Source organism: Cebus imitator, unplaced genomic scaffold, assembly GCF_001604975.1.
Source record: "Cebus imitator isolate Cc_AM_T3 unplaced genomic scaffold, Cebus_imitator-1.0 Scaffold241, whole genome shotgun sequence".
Lineage (NCBI taxonomy): Eukaryota > Metazoa > Chordata > Mammalia > Primates > Cebidae > Cebus > Cebus imitator.
Genome location: NW_016107556.1, coordinates 688,302 through 705,936, shown reverse-complemented (window position 1 = coordinate 705,936; position 17,635 = coordinate 688,302). Strand labels below are relative to the sequence as shown.

At 39.6% G+C, this 17,635-nt stretch overlaps 1 protein-coding gene across 1 annotated transcript in view; it reads left to right on the top strand.

The window, feature by feature from the left end:
- Window positions 1-17,635, top strand: part of HEPHL1 (hephaestin like 1) — a 77,816-nt gene that overhangs the window by 36,945 nt on the left and 23,236 nt on the right. The window contains exons 7-12 of the mRNA XM_017498414.2: window positions 1,210-1,349; window positions 1,489-1,620; window positions 3,338-3,549; window positions 9,873-10,023; window positions 14,105-14,317; window positions 16,921-17,134. Of these exons, the coding sequence (XP_017353903.1) occupies window positions 1,210-1,349; window positions 1,489-1,620; window positions 3,338-3,549; window positions 9,873-10,023; window positions 14,105-14,317; window positions 16,921-17,134 (1,062 nt within the window). The remainder of the gene's footprint in view (window positions 1-1,209; window positions 1,350-1,488; window positions 1,621-3,337; window positions 3,550-9,872; window positions 10,024-14,104; window positions 14,318-16,920; window positions 17,135-17,635) is intronic.

The following is a 17,635-nucleotide window of genomic DNA, read 5'->3' as shown; positions in this document are numbered from 1 at the left end:
AATTTATCTAAGTGAATAGTGAAGAGGGTAATTTTAGATGCAGGGATTGATGCAAATCATGTATGGCATGGGGAGAATGAACAGACGAGACTGCAGTAACAATTTGCATAGAAGAATGGGCATTTGCATAGAGAAATAGGGAGAGAATTGGGGCAAATGGGATATCAATTGCAGAGATTCTTTCATCTTTTGAACAGTATTTGATTGGCAATTGGGAGCAATTGAAGATTTTGGAGCAGGTATGTAACAATAAAAATTACCATTTTGGAGATTAATATTGTATTAAGTAAAAAAGTATGCACGGTCTTGGCAATTAAAAGTACTTTTTAATCACAGTGTTGACCATTATGGCCATTATGGTTTACTTTTGCACCAATCTAATAGTTGTGTGTATGCTGAGAAGAAAAGCAAATGAGCTGGTATCAGACAGAGGATGCTGTTTGGGGGTTCATATAATGGGCCACACCCAGTGTGATTCGGGCATGCACTGGGATCATGGTAGTGGGAAGAAAAGGAAAGAAAAGAAAAGATGCACAAAGAGAGTAGAAAAGGAAGAGTGCCAAAAAATTTTACAAAGTAAGGATGAATGAGTTAAGGAAAGGAAGCAGAAAAAGAAAATCTACGTGGCTGCAAGAGTGATGGTAACATTGATGGAAATAAGACAGTATAGTGACAGTCAAAATTTACATTATCATATTCATGACTTGGAAATTTGGTATTTCATGTATATAATTTATATGATAGCACTCCATTAATTACACAGTTTGATTAACTAGACACTCCATTCCTTAATCATGCCAGATATCAAAGAGCTTACTAGATGCAGAGACTATTCATATTAGCATCAGCAAGAGAGAGAGGGATGTTTATTCTGCAGAGAAACCAGTTAGCTCTTTGTTACTTTGTAGAACACCATTCTGGGACTCTAATGTTGGTAAGTAAGGAGTTTACTTGTGCTTGCTTCAGTTGCTGGACCTCTGGGGAAGAAAGCACAATGGCTAGGAGAGAAATGAGCTTGAGTATCATCCAGCCCCTGAAGACTTTTAGGGCTGGTTGGCTATTCCTGGGAACTCTCTCAAAGTCTGTGCTGACTTTTCTGGGGACATGGGTGGGTGGGTGGACTAAAGGTGATAGAATGAAGCTCCATAATTAAAACATTTGGTGGCTATGTTGAGAGGTGTCCTCGATCAGTTTCCTTTGTCTTTTCAGTGACTCTGATCTCTACTTCACACAAGGGGACAACAGAATAGGAGGAAAATACTGGAAGGTTCGGTATACTGAGTTTGTTGATGCAACTTTTACAAAAAGAAAGAGACTCCCTGCTGCAGAAGCCCATCTTGGAATTCTTGGTACAGTAAAACCATCCCCCATGCGTTGAGCCCAGGGAGGTGTTTTAGCTGGGCATATACATCTGCACAGTATGACTCTTCTGCTCTACTTCTTTCTGTCTCTTTTCATTCTCTTCTCTCTCTCCTTGATATTTTTCAGGCCCAGTTATCAAGGCAGAGGTGGGTGATACTCTGTTAGTGACCTTTGCCAACAAAGCTGACAAGGTCTATAGCATTTTGCCCCATGGTGTGATCTATGACAAGGCATCTGATGCAGCCCCAAACCTAGATGGTAAGTCTCACTCTGGGCTTAGAAAGGAAACAGGATGGGTGAGCAAAACTTAGAACTAAACAGACCTGGTTCAAATCCTCATCCCTTCTGTTATCTGTCCTGAGGGCTTGGGCAATCACTTAAACTTTCTGAACCCGATTCTCTCCTGTTAAATGTGGATAGCAATACTTGCCTCACAGGGCTTTGGAAAGGGAATTTAGGACAAGGTCTGGCACATGGTATGTTCTTAGGAAATGTTTGCTTCTTTCTTTTTTTCTCAATAATATAGTAAATCTCAAAAGTGGGCTACTTTCACAATCACTTCTTTTTCTCTAAGATGGAGAGCTTTTCAGTTGCAGGTTGCATAGGATTCTGCAGGTGAAGGCTGAAGGGAAAATCTGATTTCTAGTGGTTTGTTGACATCAAAATCTTTTCGTGGTCTTTGCTGTGTATCAAATCAACCCATATATTTATAAAAAACAGTAACTGTGTTTATCATCTGTTATGACCTTTTCCCATCACAGAGTGTGTAGCACAGGCTCTCTAAATGTGAAAAAGGTGGTTGTTGCCCAGTGGCTGTGGGAACTCTAATTCATCATCATACTGTTCTTGGGAAACTTCTAGTTCCTTGGTACTCATCCCTATCACTGCAACAGACACCCTGGCTTCCTGGAATACTGCTTCACACTGGAGTGTGATGCCAGGCCCGGTTGAGAAAAGGTTTTGTGGTGATGGTGAGGGGACAGAGAAGAAGGGAATGGAAGATAATTTCCTCTCCCTGGACCCATTCTCATCCTCTTTTGCTGTGGTAACAATTCCTATACCTGTCCTCTTTTCCTTGGTCAAAATACTCAAAATGGCCGGATACAGTGGGTTATGCCTGTAAACCCAGCACTTTGGAAGGCTGAGGCAAGAGGATCTCTTAAGCTTCAGAATTCAAGGTTACAGTTGTAATCATGCCACTGTACTCCACCCTGGGTGACAGAGCAAGGCCCTCTCTCTTAAAAAAATACAAGAAAAAGAATGCTCAGAATAACTGTGTGTGAGCAGAAAGAACACCAGAATAGACAAAATGTTTAATTCAGCAAACATATTGGGCACCTTTTTGCAAAGCACTGGGTAAAATGCAGAATGAGCCTCTGGCCTTGTCTAGTAGGAAAGATCCAATGTGTTTTTTGGCAGTATGATATAAGGGTTAGTGCACACTCTTTGGAATCAGACAAAACTGAGTTTGAATCCCAGATTTGCTATTTATCAGCCCTGTAACCTTGGGCATTCACTAACATCCTCTATCTTGTAGTTACTTAGATTATTTCTGAGTTGTTTCCTATATTTCAAACTCTTTAAAGATAGGTTTCTTGGTTAATTCTTTTGGGTATCTTCTGGAAGACCAGATATAATATATTCTACATAGAAGTCATTCCAATGATATTTTATGAATTTTAATTTAATTGTTGAATGGGCCACTGTCAGTCTTTTAATATTTGCTAAGGCTGGCATTTGAGTAAGAAATTGTATGCCATTTATGAAGAAGATAATTCTTTGATTTAAACTTCTATCTCATAAGCCAACTGATTGTGGCAGTGGTCTCCTCTGGTAGGATACAGGAGAGAAAACCACTCCCCTGGTACAAAATTCTTCGTCATCAGAAGAAGACACCCAGGGCTGGAAGACCCTGTCTTACCAATATAATGTTCTTGGCTGTTGCTTTGAATAATTGTTTTATTTATATCCTCAGGATTTGTGAAACCAGGGGCGCACGTTAAACCAGGTGAAACTTTTACATACAAGTGGATCGTACCTGAGAGCGTAAGCCCAACTGCTGGTGATCCTCCGTGTCTGACCTATGTTTACTTCTCAGCAGTTGATCCAATTAAGGACACCAGCTCTGGCCTTGTAGGGCCTTTGCTAGTCTGTAAAAAGGGCGTCCTCAATGCTGATGGGACACAGGTAGGCCATCAAATGTTACTAGTTCTTCTCAGAGTTATATGTGGGAGAGATCTGCAATAGGGCCAGAGGCGAGACAGGAATAATCAGTTACAAAAAGGGATTTATCTTTCTTCCCCTTGAAGTAGACTTCTATGTAATGGAGATTTTATTTTTTGGTGAAAATTTAGGATCTAAATTTATAGTTACAAATGCCCAGCTGAGCGCAGTGGCTCACACTAGTAATCCCAGCACTTTGGGAGGCTGAGGCAGGTAGATCATGAGGTCAGGAGTTCGAGACCAGCCTGACAAACACAGTGAAACCCCATCTCTACTAAAAATACAAAAATTAGCTGGGCATGGTGGCGGGTACCTGTAATCCCAGCTACTCAAAAGGTTGAGGCAGGAGAATCGCTTGAACCTGGAAAGTGGAGGTCGCAGTGAGCTGAGATTGCACCACTGCATTCCAGCCTAGGTGACAGAGCTACACTCTGTGTCAAAACAACAACAACAACAACAACAACAACAACAACTGTCCATTTAGTAACCTAGAATATCTGCTTGTGGTGGTTAGGATTTGGTGGGCCTCTTTTTCTGTGTGTTGCTTTTATTATGGAATCTTTAGAGATCCACATGGAATGCTAATTGGAATTATTCTTCTTAGACAAAGTTTCTCAAACTTAGCCACCATCAGAATCACCTGGGGACCATTTAAACATCCATTATTGAGATACTACAGACTAATTAAATCAGAATCTCCAGATGATTCCAATGTGCAGTCAAGGTTGAGAACCACTGTGACCCTCAACTGCAAACTGGAATTAATCACTATGCCTGAAAGAACAACAAAACATTTAGATAACTTCTTCCAAGTCCTAACTTAGGGATTTGAATGGTTCAACTACTTAGTGTAGCGAAGCATAGCCTTTCAAGCTATGTCTACATGATATTAAACATACTGATGAAAAGTGAAAAATCCAGTCATTTATCCATCTGTTTTACCAATCAGAAATAGCGAGGATATTTATTTACATGGTATACTTTATAATTTTTGGCATTGTATGTCTCCACTTCTGGACTCAAAGGAATTTCCAGATTTAAAAAACACAAAATATCTTGATCCTATTTGGATTTTCCTTTCCTTCCTTTCTCAACATAAAGGAACAATCCCGGAAATGTCTATTGCCTGTGTTACAAGACTGAATGTTTATGCTATACCTCAGCAAGCATATAAGGCAAAGCAGAACGATTATCCATATTTTAAAGCTGAAGAAACTAAGGCTCAGAGACATTGAGTGGAATTCCAGGAAATACACCTAGTAAATAGTGAACGTTGGCAGCAAAACCCAGGACCTTAAACATCCAACTCTGTCCTTTTTCCATTGCATCATTTTGCTCCCTCACAGGTAAATACCTAAGCCAAGGAGATTAAGTGCCAGAAAAGGTTTGAAAGTTAGTTCTAATTTTGCCCCATTGTATCCATTTAATGGTACCTTTGAGGTTTGCTAGAAGCACCTCATAGTATGTGGAAGTTGTTGCCTAAGCCAAGTACTATTCATGGTCAGTCCACTTACACAAAATTCATGAAAAAAAAGGAGTAACCCAAAACATCCTAAACCTGTAACTTGGCTGAGAGAGAAATCCATTTGGCTAGATGGAAAGGTATGTTCAATTCAAGAGTTACTTATGAAATACCCACTGTGCCAGTCCCTCTCCAAGCAAAATGGTCAGTCCCCCTCAAGGCAGGTGGAGAGATGAAAATGGAAAGAAGTGTTTGCATCTCTTTCCAGTAAATTGTTGTAAATTCTTCCAGTGGTGAATGGTCAGGTAACAGAAGGTCATTTTCTTTTTTTTTTGTGAAGAAAACAAAATGATTTTATTTAATGTCTCCCTAAAAAGTAAAACAGGACATGTTCTCCACCAACAGGTACAGAAGGTCATTTTCTGACACCCCTGGTGCTGCACAATAATCATTCAATCTGACTCCCTATTCCCTTGCTATTTCTTTCTTTGCATCCACCTATATATATCTCATACTTTTAAAAAAAATAATTTGACTTATGAAAAAGTAGGAAAAATTTACCAAGAAGCCTCATATACCCTTCACCCAGATTCATCAACATTTTAAAATCTCATTTGCTTTATTATTATCTCTTTGTCTTTATGGATTTTTTTTCTGACCTGTTTGAGAGTCAGCTGCAGACACAGTCTGTCAGCATGTTTCCTAAAAACAAGAACCCTCTCTGACATAACGTAAAATTATCTGAGTCATAAAATTAACCTTGATGTTATCAGATCTGCTAAAATTTTGCTGATTGTCTCATTGATGTCCATTATAGCAAAAGAAAAACATGTTTTTCCTGGTCCAGGGTCTGATCTAGGATCAGGCGTCACATTGAGCTGCCTCCTCTTTTCCCCATGATTAATTTCTTAAAAAAATTTTTTTTTTGTTTGGCTGGGTACAGTGCCTCAGGCCTGTAATTCCAGCACTTTAGGAGGCTGAGGCAGGTGGATCACGAGGTCAGGAGTTCGAGACCAGCCTGATCAACACGGTGACACCCTGTCTCTACTCAAAATACAACAAAATTAGCCAGGCCTGGTGGTATGTGCCTGTAATCCCAGCTACTCAGGAGGCTGAGGCAGAATTGCTTGAACCCAGGAGGCAGAGGTTGCAGTGAGCTGAAATCATGCCACTGTACTCAAGCCTGGGTGACAGAGTGAGACTCCATCTCAAAAAAATTATTTTTAATTTTTGTGGATACATAGTACATGTATATATTTATGGAGTGCATGAGATGTTTTGGTACAAGCATGTAACGCATAATAATCACATCATGGAGGAGGGGGTATTCACCCCCTCAAGCATTTATCCTTTGTGTTACAAACAATCCAGTTATGTTCTTTTAGTTATTTTCAAATGTACAATTAAGGTGACTATAGTCACCCAGCCCAAGATTAATTTTATCACAGGACACCAAGCATGATTTTTCTAAAGTGCAAATAAGATCAAGTCACTTTCCTGTTCAACATCTCCAGTGGTTTCTTATCACACTTAGAATAAAAATTTACACTATTTAGACATGCCCCAGGCTCTTGTTCCCACAAGTGGGCACCATGCTCCCTCATGCCCCCTTACTCCATCCACATTCCGTTCCTCTTACAGGCCAAGCTTGCCTTTGGCTTTGGGCCTCTGTGCTAGGCTCCTTATGCCTGGAATGTCTTCCCCTGACCTTTGCATGACTAGCTCTTGTCACTCCTCAGAGAAGCCTTCCCTGATCACCAGGCTAAAGTCATTCTCTTTTATATCACCTGATTTTACTATCATTTACCACCATAAGATAGTTTCCTTATTTATTTATTTGCTTATGTGTATAGTATGTTTCCTCCTACAAGAAATTAAGTGCAATGGAGCAAGGACCTTGTCTATCTTATCTTCCTTTCCTTGAACAATGCATGACACATTGTTGACATTCAACAGTTATTTATGGTTGAATAAATGAAATACAGCATAAGTATTCTTTTCCCCAAAGTTAAGAAGTTTAATTAGCAGAAAATCCCATATTATACACATCTTAAACATTGTATGGCCTACAAACACACACTGAAAACTCCAGTACTACCTTATTTGCAAAACTCATTTTCCTTATCCACATTTCAGTTCTTAAAGTTGTGTGATGGGTTATGGTTTAGACCTTCCACTTTCCTTCCCTGCTGCTGTGGGAGCCTACTATGTACTAACTTATATGCTTTTCACAAAATAGTTGTGTGCTGCAGACACCAGCCACTACTCAGATGTTCCATATACATATGGAGAAGGAGGCAGAGACAGATGTATAATGAGGAACTGGCTCATATGATTATGGAGATTGATAAGTCTCAACACCTGCAGGCTGAGTCAACAAGCAGGAGACCCAGGAGAGCCAATGGGGTAGCTCCAGTCAGAAAGCTGACAGGCTCAAGAACCAGGAAGAGCCAACATTTTAGTTTAAACATAAAGGCAAGAAGAAGCCAATGTCCTAGTTCTAGGGCACTCGGGCAAAAGAAATTCTCTCTTACTTAGAGGAAGGTGAGCTTTTTGGTTCTTTCTATTCAGGCCTTCAACCAATTGGATGAGGTACACTCACGTCAGGAAGTGCAATCAGTTTTATTCAGTCTCCTGATTCAAGTATTAATCTCATCCAAAAACATCCCTCCAGAAACACCCAGGATAATGTGTTAGCAAAAATCTGGGCATACTGTGACACAATTAAATTATAAATTAAACATCACACAGGGTTCTGTCACCTTCCTTCTGATGTTTTCCTGGGCTAATTTAGCACTGAGGACTTAATATTTATCAGGCATTGTATTGAGTGTGTTAGCTAAGTCATCTCATTCAATCATGATGTGGACAGTACTATCACCCTCATTTGCAAGTGAAGGAATTAGGGCTTCGAGAGGATGAATCACTTGCTCCAGGCTTCACAGTGGTGAACAGAAGAATAACATTAGAACCTAGGTTTTTCTGTTCACATCGCCCATGAGCATTTAAAATATATATTTTTTTTCTTTCTTTTCTTTTTTCTTTTTAAAATTATACTGTAAGTTCTGGGGTACATGTGCAGAATGTGCAGGTTTATTACATAGGTATACATGTGCCATGGTGGTGGTTTGGTGCATCTATCACCCTGTCATCTACATTAGGTGTTTCTTCTAATGCTATCCCTCCCCAATCCCCCCATCCCCTACAACTCCTCCCCTAGCCCCCTACCCCACAAACCCAGTGTGTGATGTTCCCCTCCCTGTGCCCATGTGTTCTCATTGTTCAACACCCACTTATGAGTAAGAACATGCAGTGTTTGGTTTTCTGTTCTTGTGTCAGTTTGCTGAGAATAATGGTTTCCAGCTTCGTTAATGTCCCTGTAAAGGACATGAACTTATCCTTTTTTATGTCTGCATAGTATTCCATGGTGTATATGTGCCACATTTTCTTTATCCAGTCTATCATTGATGGGCATTTGGGTTGGTTCCAAGTCTTTGCTATTGTGAACAGTGCCACTATAAACATATGTGTGCATGTGTCTTTATAACAGAATGATTTACAATCCTTTGGGTATATACCCAGTAATGGGATTGCTGGGTCAAATGGTATTTCTATTTCTAGATCCTTGAAGAATTCCACACTGTCTTCCATAATGGTTGAATTAATTTACACTCCCACCAACATGTAAAAGCATTCCTATTTCTCCACATCCTCTCCAGCATCTGTTGTCTCCTGATTTTTTAATGATTGCCATTCTACTGGTGTGAGGTGAAATCTTAATGTGGTTTTGATTTGCATTTCTCTAATGACCAGTGATGATGAGCATTTTTTCATGTTTGTTGGCTGCATAAATATCTCTTTTTAAAGTGTCTGTTCATATCCTTTGCCCACTTTTTGATGGGGTTGTTTTTTTCTTGTAAATTTGTTTAAGTTCTCCTTAGGTTCTGGATATTAGCCCTTTGTCATATGGGTAGATTGCAAAAATTTTTGCCTATTCTATTGATTGCCAGTTCACTTTACTGGTAGTTTCTTTTGCTGTGCAGATGCTCTTAAGTTTAATTAAATCCCATTTGTCCATTTTGGCTTTTTTTTGCCATTGCTTTTGGTCTTTTAGTCACGAAGTCCTTGCCCATACCTATGTCCTGAATGGTATTCCCTAGGTTTTCTTCTAGAGTTTTTATGGTGTTAGGTCTAATGTTTAAATTTTTAATCCATCTAGAGTTAATTTTTGTATAAGGTGTAAGGAAGGGATCCAGTTTCAGCTTTCTGCATATGGCTAGCCATTCCACCAACACCATTTATTAAATAGAGAATCCTTTCCCCATTGCTTGTTTTTGTCGAGTTTGTCAGAGATCAGATGGTTGTAGTTGTGTGGTGTTCTTTCTGAGGCCTTGGTTCTGTTCCATTGGTCTACATCTCTGTTTTGGTACCAGTACCATGCTGTTTCGATTACTTAGCCTTGTAATATAGTTTGAAGTCAGGTAGCTTGATGCCTCCAGCTTTGTTTTTCTTCTTAGGTTTTCTTCTTAGGATTGTCTTGGCTATGTGGGCTCTTTTTTGTTCCATTTGAAGTTTAAGGGTTTTTTTTTCCAATTTTGTGAAGAAAGCCATTGGTAGCTTGATGGGGATAGCATCAATATCCATGATGAACATCTTTTTTTTTTTTTTTTTTTTTTTNTTTTTGTACTTTTACTAGAGATGGGGTTTCACTTTGTTGGCCAGGCTGGTCTAACTTATTAATACTTTGTGTGAACTTCGAAAGGAAGGCAATTCCATGAATTCCCAAGCTGCACTTTTTATGTATTCATTTCTTTCTTCTCCATAGAAAGGAATAGACAAGGAATTTTACCTACTGTTCACAGTCTTTGATGAGAATCTGAGCAGATATTTTGATGAAAACATTCAGAAGTTTACCTGGCGTCCTTTCAGCATTGACCAAGAAGATAAAGAGTTTGTGAAATCCAACAGAATGCATGGTATGACAAATGACTTTCCCTCCTGTAAATGAAAGGCTTACTTGCATTTGAAGTGAAAAATGATTGGTGTGTTTTAATTACCTTAATTTTGGCTTCTTGGATATTGTTCTTGGTTATGAGTAAGTTATTTCATGCCTTCAGCTTAGATGATATGGTGAAAGCTCCCAATCTCTCAGAGACGTGAAATTTAATACTTCTAGAATATTTTATCAGCCTTAGATGAAAGAACACAAAATTTAAACTAGCAGCTGGGCGTGGTGGCTTATGCATGTAATCCCAGCACTTTGAGGGGCGCTGAGGCGGATGGATCTCGAGGTCAGGAGTTTGAGACTAGCTTGGCCAATGTGGTAAAACCCCGTTTCTACTAAAAATATGAAAATTAGCTGGGCATGGTGACACGCCTATAGTCCCAGCTACTCAGGAGGCTGAGCCAGGAGAATCGCTTGAACCCAGGAGATGGAGGTTGTAGTGAGCTGAGATTACGTCACTGACTCCAGCCTGGATGACACAGTGAAACCTCGTCTCAAAATACAAAAACAAAACAAAATTTAACCGCGTTTCCAAAAACAAAAACAAAACATTTAAACTAGCCAAGTTCACAGTACCTCATAAATGTAAAAATTACTGACAAACTACTCTCCCTTGGGTTCACAATAACATGAAATCTGATAACCAGTGATAATAGGAGATTCATTACATAGCAAAGTGTCTATAATTAAGTAGTATGAGTGACTGGTGAGTGTTAATTTGTGAAATACTAGTTGTTCCTATCCCATATCTTCATTTGGGAGGAATTATTTAATTCTCCTTCCCTGTCTGTTTGTATTAAGTGTTACAATAGCAAACCACCTGCTAATTGCTTGTGAGTAACACAGGATGCTCATTACTCTTAAGCATATTACCTAAGGTAGCAGAGTAATGAGAGTCCAAACTCAGAGCCTACAAGACGGTGCAGTAATAAAAAGTGCAGTGAAAGTGCCTGAAGCAAGTAGCATAAGACAATGGGTGCTAACCATCTTGTTTTAGGACCCAACATAATTTTTTTTTTTTTTTGAGATGATGTCTCACTCTGTAGCCCAGGCTGGAGTGCAGTGGAGTTATCGTGGCTCGCTGCAACCTCTGCCTCCCGAGTTCAAGTGATTCTCTTACCTCAGCCTCCAGAGTAGCTGGGATTACAGGCGCAGGCCACTGCACCCAGATAATTTTTTGTATTTTTAGTAGAGACAGGGTTTCACCATGTTGGTCAAGTTGGCTTTGAACTCCCAATCTCAGGTAATCTACCCACCTTGGCCTCCCAAAGTGCTAGGATTACAGGCCTGAGCCATCATGCCTGGCCCATAAAATCTATTTATTGCCTTTTAAAACATTGTGGAAGAATAACAAAATGGCCCTTAACCTCCCTTTCTTGCATGGAAGTCAAAAGTATTCCAAACTTACAAGTGCACCACAGCAACCAGGTCACAGACCCTATGGTCCCAGATGCTCATTTCCAACTGAATCCCCTCTTGTGCCAATGGAAAGCACAGAGTAATACATTTTCAGTGTCATCTTCTACAAAAAGTTTTGCTATAACTGAATATGAGTATTGTTTCCAAACTTCTTAGTAGACAGTAAAAAAGGAAAATTAAGGTAGAAAAAAGGAAACGAAGCAGTTTCTTGGTGGAGAAGCTAATTGTAAAATAAATTTATCATCAGAAAGGTCTTTATATAGAAAATAATAGGCCAGGTGTGGTGGCTCATGCCTGTAATCCCAGCACTTTGAGAGGCCAAGGCAGACGGATGACTTGAAGTCAGGAGTTCAAGACCAGCCTGGTCAACATGGTGAAACCCTGTGTCTACTAAAAATACAAAAAATAGCCAGGTGTGGTGGCATGCACCTGTAATCCCAGCTGTGTGAGAGGCCGAGGCAGTAGAGTCGCTTGAACCCACAAGGCAGTGGTTGCAGTGAGCTGGGATCACACCACTGCACGCCAGCCTGTGTGGCAGAGAGAGACTCCATCTCAAAAAAAAAAAAAGGAAAAAAAAAGAAAGTAATAAACAACTAAATGAACGACATCAAATCCAGCCCCACTCTCTTTTGGAAATGTGAAACTACTTTCATATTTAGAAATATGATATATAGTCCAGGCACAGTGGCTCGTGCCTGCAATCCCAGCACTTTGGGAGGTCAAGGTGGGAGGATCACTTGTGTCCAGGAGTTTATGACCAGCCTGGGCAATATAGTGAGACTCCATCTATACAGAAAATACAAAATTAGCCAGGTGTGGTGGTGTGCACCTGTAGTCCTGGCTGCTACTTGGGAGACTGAGGTAGGAGGATCTCTTGAGCCTGGGAGGTTGAGGCTGCAGTAAGTGTAGTTGCTCCACTGTACTCCAGCCTGGGCAACAGAGGGTCTCAGAGTGAGACCCTCTCTCTCTTTCAAAAAAAAAAAAAAAAACAGTCTTGCTTGCATGGGGTGGAAGGAAGAGAGCAACAAAGCCAAAAAGAAAGGGTCTGACATGGTACACAATGCCTTGTGTTGTGTTTATTATATGGCCTGTATTCAAAATATGTTTGTTGACAGAAAGAATGGATGAGTGAATGATGTAGAAAGAGAAGCTTTAAACAAGCATTCCAGGGCAAGAGAAGATTCTCTACCAGCCAGCCAAGGACTGAATTTATTAGCAGCTTAATTTATACTCAGACCTCATTAATATTTGATGGACAAGATTTAGATCATTGATTTGCAAAGGCATTATCAAAGAATTTTTTTTTCTGAAAATATGAAGTCCTCAGAAGCGCCAGAATTTCTTGGAATTTCTAGTAATAATCCCAGATCTGAGTACAATTACCAAGTACCACTGGTTCTGCAGACACGGAAGTATTAGGATAGTGGAAAAGTGACTGCAGTTTTTGCAATTACTTTCAATAGGAAAAACTGCAATCAGTTTTGCACCAACCTAATAAAAAGTAATTTTATTTCATAACAGGATTATAACAGGTCATTCATGTGCATGATAGTAGTTCCTTCCTGCTATAGGCTTAGTAGACAGTAGGAAATGGGTAGAATATTTATTTCTCCAAGGGACCTCAATCATGAGACACAATTATGTGCATTCACCAACCAGATATTGCTGTTATATCATGGTATTCATGACCATAGGGTGAAAGAGTGATTTCTAAATTCTTCTCACGGCACTGCTTCAGATAGCCACTGTCAACGGATTGGGGTTGATGTAAAATATAAAAACAATTTGCCACTTCGGAAGCACAGAGGGTCTTCATATCTAACTAATCGTTATTTATTAATAAAGTCCCTCTAGTAATTTTGCTGGGGTAAGGAAGTACAAGTTATCGTAAAACAAACTTATTCACTCAAGGACTAACCTCTTATAAACGTTAGGTACCCCCTAAAAAAATCCTTTTCCACTGACCACACATGCAAATATTATGTCAATTGATTAAGAAATCTTTCAAATAATGCAGAATAAATGTAATCAGTAAAAGCATGTCTGACAACTTCTAGAATCAAATGCAAAGCCCACTGGCAAATGAGGGTCTGGTGGAATTCAATGAATTAATAACTGAGGAAGAGACTTTTAGCAAGGGAGGTCATAGGAAAAGAACCTCAAAAGACAATGATTTTCATATCAAGAGCCTTAAGAGAAGAGTATGGGGAATTGGTGAAAATAAAATGTTTACAAGATGCTCTTTATAATCTGCAAAAGCGAAATGTAAAATGAAGGATATCATATGCCATGAAATAACTTTGTCAGAAAAATTATTTCATAAAACAATTTGATTTATTCCTTACTAAATATTAGAATTAGTGTCCTTGCATATGTGTTGTTAAAGATAACATTTTAATAATTTCAGTAATATTTTCATTATTCATGGTTAATTTTGGTCAGCATTTTAAGTGGATTCACTATGTGTCTTTTCTCTGGTACTGTTTATTCTCTGACAACAAGGATCTTTTGTAAACAGTTTACATATTTGAAGCTCCCCTGCCCCATACACACTGATAATTTTTCACTAAGGTGATATGTTTTCAATATGTCTACATAATTATAGTGGGTTCTATCTTTCTTCCTCCATTTAGCTGTTAATGGCTACATGTATGGCAACCAGCCAGGCCTAAACATGTGTAGAATGGATAGAGTTTCCTGGCATCTGATTGGACTGGGCACTGACACCGACATGCATGGAATTGTTTTTCAAGGGAATACCATTCACCTACGAGGGACTCACCGAGACTCCCTGGCCTTGTTTCCCCATGTGGCTACAACAGCATTCATGCAGCCGGACCATGCAGGTAAATTTGCTGGGTCCATTTCAGGTGCCCAGGTTTCTACCTTCAGGCTCATCCTCTTGGAGTCCTCCCGCAGAAGAAATTGATAGACATTGTGTACTTCAAGTGGTATAGAAATAGATATAGTCTTGATTAGAATCAGAGAATCCTGACTATATTAGTCCAAACACATATTAGAAGGGACAGAGGGGAAATATCTAAAGTAATATCCACAAAGCAGAAGCGGGAGCCCTCTAAAAGTCTTTGCTGTGTAAATCCTAGGAGAATGTTCTTGAATTACAGTTCATAAAAATTCAGTCCCATAAAGTGGATATGTTTTGCTATCATTGAGCATAAGCATAATTTCAGTTGCTTCTCTGAAGCATCTACCAGGCATGGACATCACAGTGGATGCTTCCAGATTACAGATGTAGCCGTAACTGCAGGCTGGTCTGTCTTCCACAGGTACTGATAACAGCCTCTTGATTTGGGGACTTCTCTATTTTCATTCTTTTGGGCACCCTTGGTTTCCCCACAGGGCAAGCTGCGTCAGATCTGGAATTTATGGAGACCCCTATAAAATGCTAGTACCTGGAACTTTTTCTTTTAGATTCCAAGCTAATGAGATAATTGGGCATTTTCATAAAATATCTAGAGCAACACATGGTAGCATATGCTAATTACTGAATGAAAAATGAGGCAAGCAAGCCCTATAGACATTGAACATGTTTTTCCAAGCCAACTTTTTCATCAGTCTTAAGAAGGAACCAATATGCTACCTAAGATTAGTACTTAATGTTCACTAATAGATGTTCTACTTCTTTGCTTTCCACTGGAACTGCAGTTTAGATGTCTCTGTGTCATCAATTAAGAACTTGAGGCTTGGGCTTCAAAATCTTTGCCCAAAGACTGCCTGAAACTAGGAGCTCCATAATCTTCACTGTGTAAACTTCTCCCAGTGTCCAATCTCTGCATATTAGTATAGTTGATCAATTATGAGTTACACTAATCAAGGGATACCTTAGACACAATGTTTTATTTTGTTTTTAAAAATACACTCTTCAAGACCAAAGAGAGGAGGGGATTTGAAAATAGCCAAATCATTTTAATTCATAGGAATAGGCACTCAAAGTTTGAGATGCCCAGAATAATTTTAGAGATGTAGCTACTTATTCTAGTGCTTTGATAATTACTCATGTGTCCTACAGGCTTCTAAAGAACTTTACAACAGTGTTTTCCAGTCTATGTTTGGTGACAAGCATAAATCTGTGACTGCTTAAAAGCTTAGTCACTTCACCAATTCCTGTCCCTTATCTATAAGCCGAGAAGGAGGGTGCTCAAAAGTGGGTAGACTGTAGGCTGCAACTCAAACATTTCCATGTTCTTCTATTATTGTTATCATCATCATTATTATTAATTTTCTTTTCTTCTTCATGCTACCTTGTGTAAGATCCTCTTTGTTCTTAGGGACAGTTCCTCAACTATTGAAGAACCAAAATCAACACATAAACAATAGGCTGCCTGGAAAAAAACAAATGCAGAGGACAGTCTTTCCAAGTCTATCTTCAAAGGTGTCTTCTCTGTAGTTTTGTATAAAGATCCTTCCTCATGTGTCCCCATCAGTGCCTGACTGTGCTTGGGTACCCATTGAATCAACCCATTGAGTTTTTGCTCATCTAAAAGGAGTAACTTGAAGATACTTACACAATAGAGTTACATATATAGCAAGATAGAAGATACATCTCTAAGTTGTATAAGGTTAATAATAAAAGGCACACTCTTCCCTCACCTCTAAGATCAGAGGCTACTAGAAAAGGGAAGGAAGATTTATTGATCCAGTATTTTCATTGAGAGTTAATATTTTCAATATTTTTATTTGTTTTATATGATTTTATGGTGAGTTCAGTTAAGAAATGTCTTTCTGATGCCAATGCATCTAGAAAATTCATTCTAAAAATTACATAATTTGCTGTCAGACATGATTGTTGGTAATATGTAGAAAAATCTAGTTGATTGTTTTTCTCTTTTCTTTTTCCTTTTCATTTAGCATAATGTAGACCTACCATTGGAAATGAGAAACTTCTTTGCTCGAAGGCTTAATGAAGTAATACATTTGGCTTTATTAATAATAACACCTTAGATATTTATTGCACTTTATAATTTATGAAATCCTTTAGGGCAAAATACTCATCAGAAATGTGGCTTAATTTGAACCTTGTCTAGGATAATCATCTTATAGGTAATTAGTTCTTTTTAAACTGGGCTGGGCTAAGATAGTCATATTTATTGATGTTTTTCCAGGACAGACTGTCTTGTAACAAGTGTGTGTTACAGGGAAGACCCAGAGAAGTCATTTCTTGGTAGCAATATTGTTAAGTCTTTTTTTTTTAATTATTATTACAAATGAATTTTAGACAGTGCTTTTCTCTCCACAGAAGTAAACATATTTAAAGTAATTTATTCCCCTTGGGGTCTGATTTTAAACTACTAGACAACTGGTATTTAAAAAATCTCCCTAAATGGTTATTTTGGAATAAAATACGTAGATTTGCTAAAAAAAAAAAAACAGACCATCACCAACAAAAATACAGAGCACCACACACAATGCCGAGCCATTTTTCTTGCAGGTATTTTCAGGGTGTTTTGTGCCACCCTGCACCACCTCTCGAGCGGCATGGGTCAGATCTATGAGGTCAACAGCTGTGGCAACAGGGACCCTTCTGAGCAGCCGTACGGGATGAAAAGAACCTTTTACATCGCCGCTGAAGAGGTAGAATGGGATTATGCCCCTAACAAAAACTGGGAGTTCGAAAAGCAGCACGTGGACGCAAGAGGGGAAAGGTACCACAGGCGCCGCCGCCACGCCTCTTCGGTGGGATCGCGCATGCTCCGTACGCCTTTAGCAAGTGTGGCTCCCTGCAAATGCCGTGGTTGTGTCTGTACAGTTCTGGCAGGCAGAGACTTCTGAGGCCATTGCCTTGCAAGAGACCCAGGATTGGGGTAGGAAGAACAGGTCTCTCTACTACGCCCTGTGCCCAGAAAGTCTGCAGGACTGGTCCTCTCCTAACAGTGCTTTTGGCCAGTGGTGCACGCCCAAGACTTAGCAGCAGTCAGGCCACCAGCAGGCTTGTGAGCATTGCTCCTCCAGGGCGCTAAGCCCAGAGTCCTGGAACCAAGTTCCCCAGGTTGCTGGGATGGAGTTAAGGGAGAAGGCAGGCTCAGACCACAGACCTCCTCCCGCAGGGATAATCCCCTCCCTCCACGGCAACCCATTGCCTGGTATTACTGTGCTGATACGCAGATGAGGAAACTTGGGTGCAAAGAGTTAAGGCACCCAACTAG